Consider the following 23,297-nt stretch of genomic DNA (forward strand, 5'->3'; position numbering starts at 1 on the left):
ACCGGTATGCACCACTACAAAGATCCGTTTAAGCGAGGGGGTAAACGCGAGAGCGTGTGAGTTTCACCACGAAACGGCAAAAATATCTTCGCTGGCAGGTACTTCTCGTAGGTAGGTGTGTATATCGGCAATCTGCCGGCCGGCGAAAAATGTCAGTGCACCTTTTTATTCACCCCGCGAACCACATCGTCCCCTTCGGTTGTCCCCACCGCCGTTCCACCGAATGTCCTCCCCCGCAACCTCTATGCTCGCGATCCACCACCTACAGCCGCCCCTACCCGCCCCTTTGATCGGCGGTCGCGCCAGGAGGGCGACAAGTAAGCGCGAGGAGGCGAGTTCCCTTGAAAGAACTGCGCAAAACACACTTTCGCGATGCCACGGCCGAAGTCGTCGTTGTCGTCATCGTATCCGTCGCTCGCCGGATTGTCAACTTGTATATTGTTAGTGATCGTCGGCACGTTGCCGCATTCGCGTACAACGGTAGACCAACAACAATCATTTGACTTGGTCGGTCTATACGATCGAATTTGTCGCTCGACGTGGATCACCTTTTTTTTAAATTCGACCGTAGCTACGTGAACAAAATTTGAAAAGTCAACGATCAATAGCGTCGTTTGTTATCGCGACTTTCTAAAAGCCGATGACAATTGGTGGTGAAACGCGCGATGGGACATACACGCATCATCAGCGCATTAAACTGCTGGTACGCGTTTATGTGCCCGCGTAAATGTGCCCGTGTAATACGTTCATCAGCTGGTGATGTTCGTGCGTTTCACTGTGTATGTGTCGAGCGAGAGAGACATCGCAGCGGTGGTATATTGAAGTGAAAAGCAAACGTGGAGTCAAAGTTGGAGGGAAAGAGAGAAAAGTTGTGTAGTCAAGTGTTACGTTGTGTGTGGAGTAAGGAGGAGGATCTCAGGAGGTGGGGGCCAAAGGTATAGCGAGGGGGCACGAAGTAGTTGACGATCGCCACGGTGAAGGAGAAGAGAGAGAAAGAGAAAGAAAGAGAGTGGGAACACCGCGGTGGTGGGGAACCGTCAGAGTGTGCGGTCGTGTCCAAGAAAGAGGTGGAGAAGCGAACAGCAACGGCAGGGAGGGGACGACGGGGGGAGAGCGAACAAACTACCGGGAAGAAGTCAGCGGCAAGTAAAGCAGCGCCGCTGAGGCTAAACTTCAGGATCTATCGAACTAAAATTGTCGTGTAGTTTCTGCCTCCTCTTCTCGCCCCTCCTAACGCAACCTACCTCTCCCTTGACCCCACCAGAGCCGAACACGGTGGCAACGGCAGCATCTCGGCCGGTTGCGCCCCCTCTGGCTCGAGCACCCATCCCCTCCACAAAACGAAAGCCGAACGAAGAGGGAAGAAAGCGGCGACGGTGGGGCGTCACGAGGGACGAGGAGCGTACGGACGAGGGAGAAGAAGAGATTGGAACGTGTCGTGAAAGAGAGAGACGGAGAAACAGAAAGAGGAAAAGGAGAGAAAGAGAGGGAAGAACGGGAATCGGAGTGAGAGGGGGTAGGCTGGGAGCGCGTTAGCTGGCCCCACGGGCGACTCACCATATTTTATTGTCGCGTTTGCCGACGCTAACCGCTGGTGTACGGCTCCGTGCCCGATCTACGAAGATGCCGACCTGACTCGAGAGAAGAGAAGTATACACAGAACACTCGGCCTACTAGTAGAGTGCGGTACGAATTCGCGTGGGTACGAGGTGCCGGTAGTGGCATCATCAGCCACCAGCAGAGGTGGCACCAGGCTCCCCCACCACACTGCGCGGCGTGCCGGCCTGGACCCTCCCACCCGTCTCACCGAGGGCAAACCATCTCGCAAAAATCGTCCCCCTTTCCATGGAAGGAAAAGAACTACGGCGACGACTCTGCCACCACCACTGTCGAGCCGACCGTTTCTCGTCACTACCACCACCACCATCGGCACACTACCATCGTTATCGCCAGCGCCACCGTCACTGTACCGCCGCCTCCTCCTACACCGATCAACCGTCATCTCGAGGAACGAGGATACCAGAACTTACGGATTTGGATCGCGTTATCCGGACCTTCGACGAACGCTTTACTTATAACCCACTGTTGGATTTACCATCTCTTATATATCCTTATTGGTGATTATCCGATCAAAATCGGATATCAGTGACGATTTAGAAAAGTGCGCGTGTGAATAATACTAGACGGATAATTGAAAAACCTCGTACTCGTTCGAGTAATTATTCCGTAAGCGCGCGCGAAAGAAGTTTCCGCCAAGTTTGAAGGTAGAGAGGGAAGACTCGTCGCATGGACACGCGCCCTCCTTGTACCCCCTCTAAACACGAGTGAAAACATACACATACATGTGGACGCACACGCACGCGAATCACGCAGAGGTGAAGACAGAAGTGCCGAGGCGTTATACACATGTGACTCGCGCCAGTTCGTAGTTACTATTTGTTTAAAGTGCGCGTATATAGATAGATTTGGTGATACCGATATAATTTGTGAGTTAAAAAAAAATTCATATCGATCGATTTTCGATTCTAATTGTTAAAAAAGATAACAGGAACGAATACGAGTCTCTCCATGTCGTGATTTCACGGGATGCAAAGCAATTCAACGTGTGGACGGATTTTACAAGCAAGGAAGGAAAAAAAAGGAGATCGGTGCGCGCGAACAAGTCGATCCTCGCCTTTCCTTTTTCACGAGTCTCTTCGTCACCATCGCTCGAGTTCTCGATCTACCACTCTCTCCCTCTCTATCTCTCGTTTCGCCTCTTGTCCGTCCCTCTAGCGCTTCCTCTCGCTCGCTCCTCCCTCTATTTCGTCTTGCTTTCTCATTTCCTCTCTCTCTGTATCGCGCTTTCTTCTTCGCACTCGTACTTACGTACCTCCGCCTTCCTAACCGCTGAGCGGAGGTCTGGATTCCGTCGAAAAGAAACGACGATTCAGAGGATAGTCGCGACCGATCATAGCTGGCGCGTCGATCGGATCAACGGCGTGAGTTACACGAACGAATCATCCACCGGCGCATATGATACTTACATTTAAGTAACGCGTTAGTTATATTTCTATCGTTATTAATTTATGATTTATCAATTTCGACTCGTGTCACATCATTTTTATCATCCGGACAAATCTGCAATCTTTGTTTTTCGATCTCTAGTGACCAGTGTGAACTGTTCCTGTTGACTTGTAGTTATCATCAGTCTGTGTTCATCGTGAAATCCCGAAACCGACAGTGTCATCTTTATAACTGCATTGTGGTCGAAGATCGGAAAACTGGTCCCTGCTTCTCGCAAGTGTCTGCGTTTGTGACAGTGCAAGTGTATATACGAGCGGAGACCGCCTTCAGAATCAAGTAGAGTCGGGTACTAGACAGTGCAATAAAACAGGCGTGAGTTTTATAGTGAAAAATTTTTTGCCATTTGTTTTGCATTTAGTGACTTCCTCTGGTTCTTCGACCGGCAATTATATCCGCACGATTTTATCTTTCTCGTCGTGTTACGTGGTGAAAAAATAAAATTAAAAAGAGAAGAAAAAACAAAAGTGATCTGATACTTGTTCCGAGTGACTTGGTGAGACTGCAACAGATGCTACGGTCTGGAAGGATGATCGCGTAGCGGCGCCCGACCATCACGGCCCTGAGTGGCCGACACAACATGTCACAGTTCTCTTTTCGAGGATCGCCAAATCTACAGGTGAGTCCTCGTCATTTCGTGTTAATTCGTTTTTTCAACTCTAAATTCTATCCACCAGTTTTTTGATACGAATCTAGTGATACGATTAATACGCGATGGATACATCTTTAAATCGATATCTTTCGATGACATCGATCGATATAAGTGAAATCGATCGTGTCGCGTACGAACTTGGTTACTTCGTTATTAATACCATTGGAGAATTTTTAAAATTTCAAACAATATTTAATATTTATTGGACTATGCGATAGTGTTTTAACAGGTAAAATTATTAGGTGGACTGATCGTAAAACATATTTATGAATTCTTTTAATTGTTGTTCGCATTACGTTAAAGAATTCATTATATGTAGTTCATTATCTATGACGTCGACATAACACTTAATCACAAAAGTATTTATCATAAAAGTATCGCAAATTAGTAAAAATTCTAGCATATTTTATTTCAATATTATATTAATTTTAACACATTTGAAAATCGTCGTACAGAAATTCGTGTATGCTACAATGTTTGTTTAGGTATTTTTACAAAATTTTTATCATTTAAAAAGTATGATTATCAAAAATTATAAAAAATAAAATTTTGTTTTGCGAGAGGAAAGTCTTACAATGATTGGAAAAACAAAACATGGTATCGAAATATTCGTGACAAGTGCACATATATTTCAACATTCGGAGTACACGATTCGAGAAACTATGGTCGTTGTATTTCAGGTCTGTAGATATATGAATCCGGATATAATTTCAACCGTTTGAAAGTCAAATGTATTCAACGGTCAAAAGCCTCACCTATTTGTGTCTATCTGTTCTCTTCCCGTGTGTGACTTCGCATATGCCAGGCTAACCAGCGAATGAATCGTTTATGTTGTTGACTATTCACCGCGAAAGCGGATATCGTCCCTGCTGTTTGCGGATGCGCTTTTACGAGCAGTCGAGGAAGTTGCTTTCTTCGTTCCCCCGAATTACGATCCTTGCTTGATTTCGTTGGAAGAGGCCATTAATGAAATTACATTTTCAATCCCTTCACTTTCTTTATGTACGCGATATTAATATATGAACGTATAAAACGAATTAACTAGCAAAAATGTAATAAGATTGAAATTTTATTTTGTAATACGAACGAAATTTCGATTTCTTAACTATACAAATTTAAATCAAATATAACGTGTATCTTCGTTAAAAAAATGTTAATGAGTTTCTAGAAATCGAGACTTGAATTAATCTTCAAATTGGAAAATATAAAATTTAAAGTTTGGAGATGGTGCTGTGGTAAAATCGTATCCTACAAATTTCGATATATGGTACGTGTGATGGATTTATAATTTTTCAACTTACTACACGTTTTATCGATCCGAAATGGATTATCTATGAAAATTCTGACGAGTTGAAAGCATAATTAGTCGTTGCACCGATTCATTTCGGTTCCGTGACCGCAAGGGATAATTTGTAGCGTGGGATCTTGTTCGTAGCGAAAATGGATAGCCGTTGGCAAGCCTGAGAGATTCGGTACCACGTGTCCTGACATGTTGCATATAGGTATACGTTGCATACCTATGCACTGTGCATAGCGCCGAGCTGAGAACATGTGTTGCCACGCCTAAAGCAACGTTCCGAAATGATCGAAGAGCTTGCGCCGGGCTAGAATAATTATCTCGTCTTACCATCAACGAGCTTTTTGTTACCATATCCTCGCCATTGTATGGCCATAATGGATCTTCGAAATGGCGACTCGGACATTCTTTTTTTCTCTAATTACATCTCTACTTTCTTCTGACAAGGAAAATTTTCTAACAAGAAAAATGATTAGAGAATGGCAATTTTTTTTCTTTCTCGTAACATTTATATCGTAATTTCTGTTTCCTCGAGACAAGTTTTAAAGTATGCTTTCTAAATTTTTAGACAGCGTTATTGATCTTCTGTTCCACGCGAAAACGTGCACGTGTAATGAACTGGAACCGAGCACCTTGTATAAAATACAACACGTTCGAAAGGTAGCGATTCTTTATGCGAGCAACGAGGCAGACGGTGGAATCGTTCGGGTATCACATATTGTTTAAGTGCCGATAAAAATTAATGGCCCATTATCTATGAATATTATTCCACTTATAAAACAGAGTTAAACAAACAAGCAAGCACTTTAGTCACGGTTGTCGTTTTATCGTCGACACATTTTTCTTTCCAATTCCTCGTCATCTTTTGCACGTTAATCAATCGCCTTTACTCCACACGCATCATTCGTCACCGCTTGTACATAGATCGTAGTAATTAGTATTAGTAAAATCGTAGCGAACTTGGCGTTTCAATTTTGATGAAATAAAACGGAGAGAAATGGAAGATGGCAGTTGAATCATCGGACGTTACTTTCTCGAAATTGCGTGTGCTCCTTATCGTAATTATGTCACAGGCTGACTAAAAATCAGTGATAAGCCGATTATTTCCATTTCGTTCGTAAAGTTCAATACTCGATCGCGTACGTACGATTTATTTTTTTCCCATTTTTTTTCGGCCCGATAAAGAGAGTTAATCGTCGTACGCCTCTATTATTGTCAGCTGTACCGGAATCGGTTGACATTTGCACCGATGATGTAACGAGTCGCCGGAGAAATTGGCGGTAATGAACACGGCACGCGAAACGTGTAAATTTTATCATTAATAATCGTAAACCGCGTTCAGGTATGCTTATACCACTTTCTTAATTTCCAACTGTGTACTCGGAGAAACGTTCGACTTTTATTTCTTCATCACGGCAGAAGTGTTTCTGGTATCCCTGTTTCTTGCATCATCGTTTCGATTAGATTTCTCTCATTCAAACCGACACCGACCCTGTGGGTCATTTCTGATCCGTGTCATTATATACGTAAACAGAAATAATTTCTCTAATAAAATTTATAGATACGTTATTATATGATCGTTAATTCTCCGCCGGCGGGCACCGAGTTTTACGACGCGACGCTATTTTATCGTTTATTCTTAAATACATTATATTTTGAGCAAAGAGATAATACGTATGCGGGTTAAAAGCGACCCGACGCTAAAGATTTTTTTTCTTTTTTCTAAAAATTTTTGTGACACGAGCGAGGGAATTTTGGATGCGAAAATGACCCGTCATCTTTCGAGAGTTTAAAGAGAGTCTTTTCAAAAGTTAAGAAGATTTTAAAAAAAAAATATGTTTTAAAAGATAATTAATTATCGTAAATATTTGAGAATGTTAAAAAAGACAATGAACGTATTCGAGTGCAACGTTGTTTACAAGGAGAGGAATCAAGGAATGTGTGTGGCAACGAGCTTTAATTTTGGCCCGAAAAATTCAGAGCCGCACCCTCGAAGAATGAAGATGCCACAGCGACGACGGACGTGTATATTAAATTTAGAACGCGGCGAATTCATATCGCTAATCTGCGTCACTCGATCTAATTGAAGTGAAGATCCTTCCACTGCCTCGTATTCTCTTTCTTTCTTAATCCAACGTGTATTTTTGGAATTTCGTCTCGAGGGAAGTCAAGTGTCGCTGGATGTATCGTAAGAACGAGTATATATATATAAGTAAATATCGCAGTTTGGACAGTAAATTGAATCGAACTTGCGATTAATCGTCACTTACTTGTCTTGTAAACGATATTATAATTGAAGGAAAGGAAAAGAAATCGAGAAGAAAGGCCATCTTGCTGCTGAGGTAGAAATTTCTGTGCATGCTGTTATATAAATATTAAATGAAAAATAAATTTTGTGTATATGGAATTCGACGTATAATCGCTCTTCGCGCATTTATTTTTTCGACCTCTATTTAGTTTTTGTACGTCAAATTTGAACATATGTTCAGCATACGTACAATTATTTTCATTGTGCGTACGATTCAAAAATTAAATGATAAAATTTTCGAAACTCGGATAAAAATAGTTCATTGTCAGTGATAATTGAATTCACTTTACGTATGTAAATTTTAGATTTATTTTAATCGATTCATCGATGAAAATTCAACTTTCCGCAAATTGAAAACACGATTGTTATTATTATTATTTGAAGAAAGGAAAAACGTTCCCTATTTCGATTTCGAACGTAAAACTCGAGTTTCGAATTTCTTGTCGATATAAAAATCGGCACATGATTTATAACGTCCCTCCGCTCCTCCCAAAGTTTCGTAAACTCTCTACACCTCTCTCTCCGGGCACCGGTTGTCTTCGATACGGCGGCGTCCCGCGTTCGAAACCGCAAAAAGGCGGCCCGTCGAGCGCGATTATAGCGCAAGCTCGCCACGAAATTACCTTCGTGGCCGCCCCTCGCGACCGCCCTCCCTCGACCAGTCGAATCGTGAGTCTCCATCCGCCTTGGAATCCGCGAAATTGCGCGATCTGCGGCGCGCAAGTGTGGTGGGCAGAGGGAAAGAAAATTCGGCCGCGTTTCCAATACCTTTCGACTCAGGAATGCGCCACGAGCAGAGCAGAATTCCTCAATGACGCTTGCTCGCGTAAAAATTATGAATGGCCATATTATTGCAAGTTGGCAGCGCGATGCACCGCGGCACGATATGTCGCTATACAGATACGATCTCCGGTAGTAGTTTGCGCCCGGCAGTTAGCGCTGTTTCGCTCGCTGACTCGGCGCTACTCGATCCAATCGAGCTGACTCAGATCCTCCGCCCTCACTCTCTCGCACTTGTTCTTCCTCTCCTTCTTTCTTCCTCTTTTTCGCTTCTTTTCTCCTGCCTCGGCCACGTTGCATTCATTCACTCTCGCATGCTCGCGTTCCGTTCTTTTCTTTCTGCTTCGGTCTCTTGTTCCTTCCGATCCTTGTTACCTTCTTCCTCTCGCCTCCTTTCTCTCTCTCTCTCCGTTTCACCGGTGTCTTCTATTCATTCACTCGAGTGCACCGCTGCGTTTTGCACTCGATTTTCTCTCTCTCTTTCTTCTTTTTTTCCTCTACTTTTTTTTCAATTCCTCTCGCCATGACCGTAGCCTACACGGGACAAATGGGGCACTTGCTTTCCCGTCTCTAAAAAGTGTTGAGACTCGTCTAAAATGATTAGTTTTTTTGATCTAAATCTTTTTTGATTTTATTCGAGCATTAATGTACGTGGAAAATAATATTGGTCTTTTTCTTAGTCGTTTCTTTCTTCGAATCCATTCGGCCAGACTACATAGTTCCGACTATCAATCCCCCCTTCTTGCGCGACGTTAAAGTTAACATGCGCGCAAGGAGCCGTGCGCGCGACGTTATGACAGAAACATTGTTGCTCCTGAGACTTCCGGCGGTCCGATTACGTTTCGACACATAGCGGTCCAATTGTCGCCGTCGATAAATCATCCGGCCATTATCGTTCGCGATTAGTCTCGTGAAACCTGCTCTCTCTTCCGCTTCGATTCTGCTACGTAGAATCGGCAGATAAGAGGTCGAGAAGCGAACCTTTCGCGGTTCTCTCGAGCGCACGTTCCGACCATGTCAATACATGCCTCCTGCTTTCTTTATCTCTACATAATTGGAATAAATTGTATCAGTATAAAAAAAATCATTGAATACGTATAGCAATTAAGAGATTCGTGGAAATTTCGAGTGACGAAGATCCACAAAGAAATCGTTGAATGGGAATAGAGATTATTCCAAACTGTGTTTTTAATCTAGAAAAATGTCTTCACTTAGTGAAGATTAACTCGATTTACGAACCTCTCTCGTGAAGAATAGACTCTTGACAAGTTAATGATTCCCGGATATGGAAACCCCTTCCCCCGAAGAGTTCGTCAATACCTAAAACCACTTATACTTCATCGATCCCGAGCTTTATCTCTTGGAAAACAAAAACGCCCGTCATCGAGTGGCTGGTCTAAAATAATCCATTCGTATACGCCGCAAGAACCACCTATAAAGAAACGCCCCTACCACAGAGCGCGCATCTTGTCAAAATCTACCACCAGATGTCTCCCTAAGAACGTCTTGGGAACAATGGTGATCCTCCCGCGAGGATATTCGATCAGTTTTTACGCGGAGAGACGTCGCTCGAGGGAGAATGCAGATTCATCGGAAGAAAGAGAACGCGCCGAGACTCCGGGTAAGAGATCGGCATGTAATCGATGTTCGAGGAAAGGCGATCTCTGATCGGTCGCGTACCGCGGGATAATTTATTGAAATTGTCGTTACGGGAGTCGTTGGCTGTTTTATCCGCGCATGCGCACGCGCGTGCGCATGTGTAACAGCAGTGGAGAAGGGTTCAACCGCGAATGCCTAATCTTTCTCACGGTATAAATCATTGGTTCGCGGGCAACGATCTTTGTGTACGTGTTGTGTATGTTCACGCGGCGATGCAATAAATTCCGCGGGGCCGCTTGTAAACGAACCATTACGAATTCGGTGTCCCGTGACTTTCCTGTTCAAGCGGTTTCCCCGTCTGTCTCTCTGAATTCCGAGATCGTTTAACCCTTAGCCGGTAACGCGGACATTGCCGTGCTAGATCCAATTCGTGTTGGAGCGAATTTTTCCTTCTTTCTTTCTTTTTTCTTTTTTTTTTTTTCGAGATATAGGAGCTTGTACAGCAGAGGAAACGGTTACGTGTTACGTTAGGCTGGACTACGCGAAACTTGCTTTCGAGAGGGAAGTAGATTTTCTGGTAATTGATGTTGTTAGAGACGTTTAGGTTATGTTTCTCTTTTGGTGCGGTGTTTCGATTTTATTCGAAAGGTGAAAAATGTTCTCGGGAAGTGTAACGGGAAGTAACGATTTCCTCGAATTTTGTGAATCAAATTTTTTTAGCGGTAAGAAAGCAATTTTTTTCTTATACCCTCCGGATCATTTTTGTTACCGTCTATAAACAGAAAATTGCATTTTAAGGAATCATTTATTACTTTTAATCGATCAAGAACCTCTTTATTGAGACAAATCGATTGAATCCGTTCTCGGAACGTTATACGAGAACCGATTATATTTTATTTCGTTCCTATTATCAACACAGAAGAAATATCGCTTAACAATGTATTAAGAAACCACGATGAATATCATTAATAAATACGTAACGCTATCCCTAATCTAACTCGAGTATCTTTCTCGGCTACACCTAGACCACACAGCCGAATAAAGAAGAGTTCCTTATCGAATTACATTTAGATATCTATGTAAGCGGTTTGATCATCGAAGGAATGAGAAAAAACAGATCGCGTCCCGACTGGTCTCAGGAAGACCGTGTCTCGAGTTTTGTTTCTCTCGGCGCAACATCTAACACGTTGCTTCGAGATTACAAAGTAACTCTTTTCCTCGCGATAAGAGCCGGTATATGTGTATGTTTAATAAATAGAGATCAGGCGCGCAGGGTCTATAGGGTATAATACAGTCTTAGGAGGAATACGATCGTGCCAACGAGGACGAAAGTATCGCGCGACAATGCGTAGAAGACAGACGTATACCTTTATCGTTCGAGTGACAGTGTTAGCAAATGACGCCGGATGCGCCATTGTATCGTCGCGGGTTCTCTCCCGATAACGCCACTCACGCCTTTAATCGCTTTACGGCGAAACTTGGGTGTCGGATGGCCGATCCTGCGGCGAGAGACTAAACCCTTTTGTCGAAACGCGTGCACAAACCTCCTTCAATTCTTGAGGAATAATCGTACCCGGACCTGAGAACATTAAAATAATAATAATTATTATTATACGTAAAATATTAAACTTCAAAAATATAATATTTATTCACCAATTATTTGTTCGAAATTGCGCGCCACGTAAATTTCTTCCGCCCATTCGTAATTTCGTAAGTTATAAGAAATAGAAATAACAACACAAATGTCGTTATTCTTTCGAAAATAAATTTAACGTTAGATTTAGCTTCGAATTTTTATTATTAACTAATTACACGTGTCTAGTTATTTTATAATTTCTTATCTCAAACAAAATTTCTTCAAATCCAACGTTTCGTTCGCGCAACCCTTCCAAAGATCCTAAATCGAGATAATGTGGTTCCGACCGCCGCGTCGCGAGTGTGAAGGAGAGTATAGCGATTAGTAAGGAGGAGCGAATTAATTTAGCCAGATACCGAGCGGTATCACGGAGAAACCCCGTGAGAACGAACGATTTCACGGTTTATCAGATTTCGTTTACATTCGAGGCCCTAGATCTTGGCTTCCTTGCCTTTTTCGAGTGGTTCCCTCGGGATTCCTCTAAGCTTCTGCCTTTAATGCTATGGAAAATGTACGAATTTGGGAACTTAACTCGAAATCGTCGTGCTGTATTTATAATTTCAAAATTGCCGAAATATAAAGTTTGATATAGGTATTCAGGGAAATGGATAAAAATAAAGAACTTCCGCCACGTGATATTTCTCTCGACAAAATTGGCAGATCAATTTCTAAGAATATACGTGATTTCGGTGCGTTACTCGATCAAACGTTTTGCGATCGATGAATTGCTCGATTACAAGTAGTTTGTTTTCGTTCTGTTCCCTTTGCAGAGCGGAAGTCGTTCCTGATAATAATATAAAACCTGTATCAATGTTCCTAGAAATTATTGTAAAACCAAGTGCAAGTGGATATTGTTTAACAATGTATTTTCTACGAAGGATTTCTTATTCAATTGTAAAATTTGGTACGATTAAATTCTAAACGAAATAATATTATTAGTAAAATTTTCGCAAAATTACAAATCATTGTTAATGTTGATATTATAAAATTTCCAAAATAATTTAACAATTAAAAAAAGGATTTAACCAAACTTTAAACTTGGAACAATTGTCAAAATTAGATTAGCACAATCCGCCATTTTGCAGCAACTAGTTAAAACGTTCGAGAAACTTAAAGTTTTCATGCCATCTCTACCAGGGATAAACAAATTAAACCGTTTCCAGACTTTTGAAAAATTTATACGAATATTTTAATTCCGCATAAAAGCGAGCTGTCTGCGTAAAAAAAAAAGTATAGAACATTCTACATTTTAAAATATCTCGAAAAAATGAAAAAGTACTAGATAAAACATTCTAGCTGTATAGAGGATAGAATGGAAGTGAACAGGGACTGACTAACGAGAACAGGGTGGAAACATAAGTGAGTACCGTGAGGCCTAAACACACATGCGAAGAAGGTCCATCAATCTGGGCTGGGGTCAATATTGACTCGGCTGGGCCTCGTTGCAAAGAGGGCATCATCTCTCGACCGGTCCCTTTTCTCTCGCCCAGGACACGCGTGACAAATGCTCCGTGTGCAAACAGCGGCGCATCTGTGTCTACAGGATAACCGATTCTCTTTTCGGGATCTATAAATCGTGGAAACACGGCGCACCTCGTTGCTCCTGTGGATCCTCGTACAGATCCAACGGAACGTTCTCCATCCGCTTGAAATACTCTCTCTTTTTCTACGAGACGTCGTTTTAACCGATTGCGCAGTTAGTCACGATTTTTTAAGAATTTTTTCTGCAAATGCTTTCGTTCGTTCGTCTTGAGGATTGCATCTGGTGCTTTTTAGATTTCTTTTCAGAGAAAAATCGATGAAACGATCGGTGTATATTACGTATATTCGTTCGTTACACGTATTCTTGGATATAATTCTCTAGAGTCTTCTTCCTTGGACACAGCGAAGCGAGTGATTTAGTTTCGAATCGATATATTTCTTTAAATGCTTGAATTCTATCCCTTCGTCTTTTGCTATCATTCTCTACGGCATCTCTGCATTGGCAAAGATAAAATAGGACTCGAATTTTACTTAAAAAGTAAATTGAAGGATAAACCTCCTCATCTGAAATTAGAATTATGGTGAAAAAATCAATAGACTCGTATCTTTGTAATTATTAAAATCAATATTACTTTTTATTCAAACTTAATGTGTTGCTTTCGTTATTTATCTCTGTATATTTAGACACATTATAGTTCTACCAAGCAAGAATCGTAAATTTACAATTAAATAAATATTTTTCCTCTTTCCTTTTCCATTCCCCTTTCGTTCGCGGAAAAGCACGGACGAGCGGCACGAGAGCGACGATGAATGCGTTAGAGCGAACGATTGTCCCTCTGAATATGGATACGCAATAAATTCGAAGGCAGGCCGCGAGGCGAACCGCGAGCAGCGCCAAAAAAACCCATTGGTCAATCTCTAGCATCGCGATCGCGTGCCTTTCCCCCCTTGGCCCCTGACCGTCTCTCTCTCCCCGGCTCGGAACGTAGAACGAAGGGTGGGGAGTAGGACAGTTCTTGTCGGGTCGCGCAGAAGAAAGGAACGACACGAGATCGCGACGTAACCGTGTTCCCACGTCGACGCGACTGTTACATCGTGCATATAAATCGCGTCATAAAACGCGTGTACACCGGGGGCTGATCTCTCTCTGCGCAACACACGATTCGAGGGAAGAAGCGAGTGTGTAAGTCACTTACTGGTTTCTCTCGATCGCGCAGCGAGCCATTCGTTCCACCACGACCGTTTCCACCCGAGGACTTCCAGTTTTTTTCCTTAGTTGGGATCGGACGTCTATCGATCATCCACTCTCGAGAGAGGAAGAGAGTTATGCGAGATGTATAGGTTTTTCGAGGGGTCCTATGAGGCAGGTATGCGCCGTGGTTAGAGCCAGCCTTGCCCATGAACGGAATCGCGAAGAATTTTCTGCGCGCACGAGGTGTCATACGTTTCCTCGGCCTTCCGCGAACCCTCCTTTTGCCCTTTTCGCGTCGATACGGCTAATTTCTAATGGTATTATTGGATAGTTTTTGTACATCGAAGGAATTGTAGTACAGCTTGGGACGAGAATATTTGTTATTAGTCGAATAATTGTTCTATCGATGTAAAGAGAAATATAGTAATAATAAAAGTAGAAGAATCGAGTTAATTATTTTTCTTGTATTTTTTTATACATTTATATTTCAATTAAAATTGTTAATCTTATCTCACAAGCAACTATTGTATAACTAATAACTAACAATTAACGTTTGTTACGATGCTTGACTTTTTTTTTTATATTCAATACATTTTATTTTTATGTTTATTCATTTATCGTCGTGATAATTTATTTTTAAACCATTTAACCAAACATTTATCAGTGTAGCCAGTCAATAAGCTATGTTTCTTCGGTTATTTAACACAGTAATGACGCACAAAGGTATTCATTCTGATTATTATATCGCGGAATAGTTAAAAATATGCAATTTGCATAATCATTTTTCGAACTCTTAATTATTCTAATCTAAAAATAGATATATTAATGAATTTTTCTAGAATTTTTAATCAACCCCAAAATTACCAACTTGTATATATATAGCATTAATTTTAACAGAAAAATTAAACGGAAAATCTAAAATCAATTATTTTCAGTCAAACATCAATTATCGATTCAATCTTGTCACAAATAATTCCATCTCTGTCTCAACGCTTTAAAAATACTTTAAATCGATCTTCAACCTATACTAAAATTCTTTCTCAACGCGTAGACAGGGCAACGTACCAAGAACATTTGCGCGTAGCAATCGTATCGTAATACATCCCCGATACGCTGTTCTCGCAGCTTCCGTTTCCCTTTAGAGCTGCGCGAATCCCGGGGAAGGAATCGTGGCTCCGGCAATTAGCATCGTCGTGGAACAAACGAGCCATCCTATCGGGCTAATGCCTCGATATATCGATGCCCCGGCGCACGAATAATTATCGCCCTTCGCGGTAGTCAACCTTCGATGAACTCGAGGACAAGGATACAACCGTGGAGCGGCTACCTCGAACGCTACTTTAAAGGCGACGAACCAGAGGCGAAACCGTAGTCCGCGCGAGGCACGCTGGGTGTGATATAGTCCTGCGCGCACACGGTTGCGCGGTGCATCGGGACTCACTTCGATGCGATCGCGTCGAGTAACTCAGGGACTGGCGGCCGCTTCTTCTTTCCCCGTGGAGGACCGTGGAGGACTGAATTATGGGCCGTGGCCGTGGACACTCGGCAACACGCTTCGTCGTTTAACCCCTTGCCCGATCCCGAGCCCCGAAGCGCATTCTTATACCGTCCTCTCCATCCTCTCCTCGTCGAGGATTCTTACGATTCTTGGTGAGAACGGCTGCATAGCAGTATATCTGCCGCCCCGCGCACACTCTTCCTTCTGTCTTCGGTTGTATACGGGGACGTACCGAATCTTGTCTTTCGAAGTGTGGTGTGGAGTAGTTGTTCCAGGATCCGTGCAAATGTCGAGCTTCGAAATTTATGCGAAAGTGGGATAAATTTTAAATGTTATTAGTAATAAAATAAATTCGTGATATTTATAGACTCGCGAAAATGAAAAATATAACGTGTACGTACGAAATAAAACTTGGATAGATTCTTGTACGGGTCGATTTTTAACGAAATTTTCTCGAATCGATGTAGAGAGGAACAAATATATAAATCGCAAAACAGTGTGTCAATCGATCATCGCGGTCGCGATTAAAATATCAACCGGTGTAAGCCTGACTAGATTACAATCCATGCGCGCGCGCGCCAATTACTAAAAACTGAAACGTGGCAGGAAAGAAGGATAGCATGCTCCCAATATATATATATATTCCTCTATATCGAATTTAAACCAGCGCTGTGGATCGTGATCATCGCGTTGTTATTCCGCTAGGCAGGCAGTTGGAAGCGTCAAACGGAAAAGCGTAACCGGGACACGCATTAACGCCGCTCTCGATACGCCATAATACGCGGCGGGTCACGTTTTTCGTCCTCGAACACAATGCACGCTCGCAGCGCGCTATCTCTCTCTCTCTCTCTGCCTTTCGGCAATATGTTCGACGGATGGATGGATGAAGAGAACGGGCGAATAGGGACGGTTCCACACGCCGGAGGTTTGTTTAGGCTCCGCCGCGCGAAAGCCACTCAACCCGCTAATCTATTTAGCCGTGCTGTTTGATATGGAATTAATGAGGACCCCCTGGTATTATGTGCACGGGCCTGATTTTCGGTTTACCTTGCCGAGAATGGAAAGGGAGGGGACCTCGTTCGTGGCCTCGACTTAACAGTTGCTCCTCTGCCTTTTCACACTGTTGTTGGAAAAGTCCTTTTAGGATGATCGTCGCCTCTCTTTCTTTCTGGGTGTGGTTCGTAGCGCAGCTGCTCTACCGTTGGCTGTCGCCGATTATCGGCATCGAACGTGCCACTGGAGGCGTTTATTGTTTCGTAAATCGGAAACAATCGCGTTGGCAGGTGTGTGTTTAACGGAAGTTCCCTGGAGACTGCGCGCTAGGGATATATTGGGTTAAGTGGATACGTTTGGTAGTAGTGTGTTTCGCATACACGATGTAGCAAAATCGTGATATAGTATTTATTCGTTACGAATAATGTGCTTGGAATATTGCCGTGGAAGAATCATTCTTGAATTTAACGAGTGATATATTTTAAATTTCTTGAAATGTTCGCTCTCTCTCGAACTTTTCGTTTCTCGCCAACCGTCATTTCTTATATAGTCGTAGAGATAAAGAAGCTCGAATTTCGTATTTATGTTTGCGGTCGTAAACTTGTATTGAATAAATATTTCACAAAATGATTCTTTTACTTCTGTACGGAAGGAAAATATAAAATAATAATTTTTAAGATAATATAGACGATAGAATAAATACATCGATTTATTTGATATAAATTTGTTTTCTCAATTATTGATATATTATGAATATTATGAAAATTAAAAATTTTTTTTTCGATTTTTCGATATACTTTTTAGACTTGCATTGCAATTTTCGGTGCTACATTTTATATACACGTTTGTCGAGAGAAAGTTGTTCGATTAATATGGAAATTTTACATCGTTTATTATTGTGTTCAGATAACGTTGGATAAATTAAATGCATGTTTCTTGGAGAAGTTGGCCAAATTCAAGAACATTTGATATAATTTGTAATAATTTCTAGGATACATAGAACACTGTCTCTCTAATCTTGCCTTGCAATCTGATTCGCGTATCAGCAAATCCACCGGTCCGTTTCGAGAAACGTTTAAATCCAACCGGATCTGCAACGAGATATCTTTCGCAGTTTACCTCGTGAACCATTTCATAACGTGATTCGATCAATTTTCCCTTCGATCAACGACCATTAATTCCCTCTTAACGAGTTGCTGGCAGAGCGCAACGTTGATCTCTCCAGCAAAATGGGAAGCTCGCGATCCGCTTCACTTCGCGTGCAATCCGTGCAATTGGAGAACGTGTAACACGGCTCGAGATCGAGTGACGATTAAAACGTCCGAGTCTCCCGACGTTGTCAGCGAATCTTCGACGGTGATACCGGTAGCATCCACGAAAAGCAAACTTCTCCTATGTTAATATGCCTCCCCTATATGTGTACCCAGTCGCGTACGGTCATAAGAGCGAGACGTGACGTGTATGGTAGTGTCGAACGAGTGTCTACAAACGCGAAAACATGATCGATTACAAGTTTTCGGATTTTGTAGCCGGTCAACGGTATTTGGAGTGATATCTTAACGATAAGACGTAAAATCATTCACGATCACGTTCTGAGGTTAGTTTGGTCCAACGAATCTCTACATTTTTTCGCGTCAGGCAATAATCGAACCATCTTTTTTCTTTCGCTCTCTCTATAAAGTGAACGAATCAAAAAGTAAGCACGATAATGTCGAAAATATTTTTTAAACTTTTTCGTTAATAGAATATTTAGAACCTTGCTTTTGCCAATTGTACCGTTATAAGAAAATAACCGTTAAAGAAAGGCGAAACATTTGACGAAATTGTTCGCTTCACTGTGCCCAAGAACGATTATTGCCGAACATAGTCGATGTCTCCCGAACTTATATTCGCGAGAACGCATAAATACTGTCATGGCGGCGCGAACGGACGACGATTCCTCGCACCTGGTACACGCGGTCGGTCATTCGTGTCGTTGTAACGACGAACGTAAATCTGACCACGAATGGGTCAAGAGCTGGAGGTAAACGTTAACCTCCCGCTATAAAAAATTGCGGGAAAAAGAGGAGCAGTTAGCGTGTAACGCGAGAAAAGGTAAAGAGAGGGATCCACGGAGAGTGGGTGACCCACGGTAACGTAAACGTGTATACTCCTCCCGACCAGGGTTGTTTGCCGAGAGAAAGAGCGAGAGAGGGAAAAGAAAGGAGCGAGTCGCCGGGAATTTTCAAGCAAACAGTGTCGATGTAACGCGTCGTTGTTTAAGCTTCTCGTTTTCGAAAACGATTTTGTCGAAAGACGCGTACAACATCTTGTTTTCATTAAGATACGCAAGTTGTCCTCTTCCCCCCTTTCGAAGCACGGCTCGATACCGATACAACGCAATGCAAATATCATTCGGCCAAGAATGTATCTCCTGTTTAGATTACGATATGTAAAGAACGAATGTTCGAGACACCGGGCATGTACGCCATCGATCACGTAACCGGCTGTTGTTTGGTAAATATAATAAGACGCTGTGTTTCTCTCGAAGCTAAGAAATATTTTTATCTAGAAACATATTTATTGTTTGATATTACAATGTGTATCGAGCAAACGCTATGTGTATCCTAAAACTTTTCTTTATACGTTATTTTTTAAACGGATATCACGCATGATCTGTATTGAATACGAATTACGCAACATCTATTTATAGTGAAATCAATTCGACTGTCAAGTGTAATTTCTATAAACACTTTTTATCGTCAATGATAATTATCTCGTTCGATAAATTAATATCACGAAAACATTTTCGAGCGATCCTCGCTTATTTTAACCATTTACATTTCGATACATCTATTTCTCAATCCATATGCTTTTCCAGTGTCCTGTGACAGTGAGTTCGTCGCTGACGTCTTCTTCGGCCTCGCCGGTGTCCGGCGCGATCCTGAGCGCAGGCGGTTCGTCGTTGGTCAGCGTAGCGGGCACTGCCACGAATCATCCCCTGGGAGTAGCTGCCGGCCTGTCGAACGCGAGGATGGCGGTGACCAGCGCGGTTGTGAGGCCGCCTGGCAGTCCAACCACGTCGGTCAGCCCGTCGCAGGGTCATCCGCCTCCGACGACCGGTGGCCCAACGCCGACGGGGCGATGCTGCGACACGGGGAGACCGATCTTCACGGACCCCCTCACGGGCCAGACCGTGTGCTCCTGCCAATACGAGCTTATCGGCGGTTATCAACGGCTCGGCGCGCTACCGACGGCCGCGCTTTCCATGTACAGCGCGCCGTACGCGGCTGCAGCCGCCGCCGCCGCCTCCGAGGGCATGGCCGCCTATTTTCCAAGCCTGGGGGCCGAGCAGGCGCCCTTCTATACACCTACGGTGAGTTAACGAGTTGGATATTATCGAGATGAACGAGAGAATAAAAATCGTTTCATGATTATTTTCCAAAATTTGCCTCTCGTTCTGTACAACTAGTTGTTGGAATTTCAAATGAAATGCTTAAATTTGTTTATGACTTTCATTGTTTAAATTCAGAAATATTATTGGAAGGTAACTTTTGTCCACTATTGGAACTCGTGAAAATGGATTTTCGAGATGAAGAATAAAAATTGTTGTATGATTATTTTCCAATAGCGAAAAAATTTGCCTCTCGTTCTGTACAACTAGTTGTTGGAATTTCAAATGAAATGCTTAAATTTTTTTTTTATATTAAAAATTAAGAATACGTAAAAACAAGTTGTTTATGACTTTCATTGTTTAAATTCAGAAATATTATTGAAAGGTAACTTTTGTCCACTATTGGAACTCGTGAAAAGGGATTTTCGAGATGATGAATAAAAATGATTATTTTCCAATAGCGAAAAAATTTGCCTCTCGTTCTGTACAACTAGTTGTTGGAATTTCAAATAAAATGCTTAAATTTTTTTTGATAATAAAAATTAAGAATACGTAAAAACAAGTTGTTTATGACTTTCATTGTTTAAATTCAGAAATATTATTGAAAGGTAACTTTTGTCCACTATTGGAACTCGTGAAAAGGGATTTTATTTGATAAACGTATCGTTAAATGGGGATGGTTGATTTTTGAAAAAAATTACCGTCAATTAAGGATTGTGTTAAATAATGGCCGTCGAATAAATTATTCTCTAAACTTCATCCATTTGATCTTAATAGCTCGGTGGTGCGTACTTTCCCGATTTCGCCGTGCATTGTTTAATTATGCTATCATGGCTCGCGCGACTGTTCCCGCGTAATAAACGTCAATGCGATGCACGCCCGATGTTCATACAGGCGTTTCACCGAACCTTAAAAATTCACTTTATTGCATCCACGGTCGTTCGAAGATACTTTCGAGTTTATTACCATCGCCGTGAATTGACTTCGTGGATCTTTTGCGAATTTTTATTCCAAATATTTCGCCTATTCCTATTTTCCTAATCCGATGATCGATGAAATGATAAATAAAGTCAATGGAATGCGAAGTAAGGATATATCGAATGTCATGTCGTGGTTAGATAAGGGTTTGAAATTTCCAACTTTACTTGACGTAGGTCGATGTCGCCATCTAATGATTTGATTTATGATATATTTTATCGTAACTATAATAACATTTGTACCAATACGCCGCTTATCTTTACTCGATACTTCGATCAACGAATTTCGAGCAAACGAAATTTTCATCTAAACGATAGCGAATTTATAAGTTGCCTAATTCTAACCCGCCACCATTTTCTCCTTCCATCGTATTTTCACCTAACATTCACTCCACGTTCAAACACATTTATTCTATAAATATTCTATAAATTCACATTAAATAGTTTCTCTATGAACTATCCAGTCCCGCTTATGTTCTATAGAAAAGTTAGAGAAAATACGTATTCGAATATCCTAGCCAGCAATCCACGATTCTATCCGTCCACTACCGAAACGCCCTCTCGCGTCTATTTCTCATAGCTTTATTTCCTATATCGTTCACGAGGCGTGCGTCGAGTCGAATTTTTCTTCCCGACCGTTAGGATAAAGAAACACGTACACGCTTGTTTTAGTATATATGCTCGCGAGACGTTCTATAATAATCGAGATGTTATCGCGGCGAAAAGTTCTGCGATGTTAATATGCGAGCAAGAGAAAAGAGAAGCGCTGCGATTTGGGATAGGCAATCGCGTGTATTCGTCGGGCCCAGAGAGGTTATCGGACCACACACAAAGCGTATACGCGAAGAAAATAGCCGCGAAGCGTAAATTTATGAATCCGTCCTGCCGTAACAGTGGGACACTGTCGTGTTCGAGCCGTCGCCGGGGCAAGCTTGTTATCGTCGCTCTTTATGATCGAGCTTAAAGGCCGGACGTATAGAGTGGGGCCTCTCCTCGTAACCGGATTGCATATTACATATACAGGTTGATCCACGTAACAGAACACCTTCGATATTAACAAGATTCTGGTACTTATTTGGTAACGTTTTTAACGATAACGATCTTTACGTACAATTTTTTCGATTTTCTGGTCTCGTTGATAAGTTTGAGGTTATATAAGTCGAAAGAGGGTTATAGGTTATGGGATTCTTTTTTCTTTTAATCTTTTTTATCAGTACAATGAATAGAAATAGAAATATGGAAATTGGAATTTTAAATCCGCGAAACTGATCGTTGCAAAATTAAAGTGTTAAATAATTTCGAAAATTTTAGATATCGATGTAAAATGACGTCGATCGAATTATAAAATTAGAATAATATAAAAGTTCGATGATGAAAGATGCAATAATTTTGGTTACTAGTAAACACGTGTAATTAAACGCTTGGATTTTAGAATATTTCTCGTCCGCTTTTGAGTTCAGTTTAAACACTCGAAAATTACACGGATCGAGCAACGGTTTTCAAAGAGTTTCAAATAAACGATGTTGAATTCTTGATTGAACTCTGGCCCCTGTTCACTATTTTCGAGTGCTAATTACGCCAGTTCAACAATGACTACGTCATTCGAAACACAATGTATAATTAATGCCATTAATACAAGATTAAATGCATACGAAAAAAGCGAGGCAGAAAGAGAGAGATGGAAGAAACGTTTTAAATCGAGCCTTAGATGAGAGGAGGGGTTCTATAGTTCTATTATTCTATCAATTGATGATTTAAATATTGACTTGATATAACAGTAACAAACAAAACTGGCACGCATCGATTCTAATTATTATTATTGGTGCTTTGTCAGCTATTTTTCTCATTACAATCGATGAATTGTTAATCGATCGCAGTGGCGTTGCTTAATTGCGTCGTGTTCTTATAAAAGTGGGTATTTCCGTTCATCAAGCTAGTCGAATGTTTTTTTTCTCTATCGTTTAACGGAACAAACGCGAAAACTAATAGAAACGTTATAATATCGAGAAGATATCCATTTTTGCAAAATTAATCGATTTTGATGATTATTTCGTCGTTGAATGGCGCACATTTTAAAAGTAACCGTTTGTTTCGTTCGTTGTGTAATTACGACATATTATTCGCGTGCGTTGGAACCTCTTATCCCCACCACTGGAATTGCTCTTGAACCCAGTGAAGCGAGAGTAATATCGCGCCATAAATTTTTAGTGTCCTTTTTCGTCTTTCGTTAGCTGTCCTTTTTTATTTCCTTCGTTACTTCACGAAGGACGTAAAGTTAAAATTTCGTATCCTCAACATTTGGTTTCGAATTGTTAAGTCAACAACGAATAAATGGTGTATTTGTCGAGTGTTCTAGATCGAAACGAAAACCTCGAGCAATCGTGGAATTCGTCTTTTTCAGCTGCGATAATTAATCACGCGAGACGTTGCTATATTAACAAGTATAA

At 41.7% G+C, this 23,297-nt stretch overlaps 1 protein-coding gene across 3 annotated transcripts in view; it reads left to right on the forward strand.

Moving 5' to 3' along the window:
* The first annotated feature begins 433 nt into the window (after nt 1-433).
* The window catches only part of LOC107997155 (homeobox protein caupolican), a 34,451-nt gene continuing 11,587 nt past the window's right edge, over nt 434-23,297 (forward strand). For 2 of the 3 annotated variants that reach the window (XM_062081309.1, XM_062081310.1), the window contains exons 1-2: nt 434-3,682; nt 19,361-19,855. In XM_062081309.1, the coding sequence (XP_061937293.1) occupies nt 3,644-3,682; nt 19,361-19,855 (534 nt within the window). In that variant the 5' untranslated portion in view covers nt 434-3,643. Of the gene's footprint in view, nt 3,683-13,981; nt 14,001-19,360; nt 19,856-23,297 lie in introns of those variants that run through there. The other variant, XM_062081311.1, reaches the window with a different exon arrangement.

This window comes from Apis cerana, linkage group LG11 (assembly GCF_029169275.1).
Source record: "Apis cerana isolate GH-2021 linkage group LG11, AcerK_1.0, whole genome shotgun sequence".
NCBI lineage: Eukaryota > Metazoa > Arthropoda > Insecta > Hymenoptera > Apidae > Apis > Apis cerana.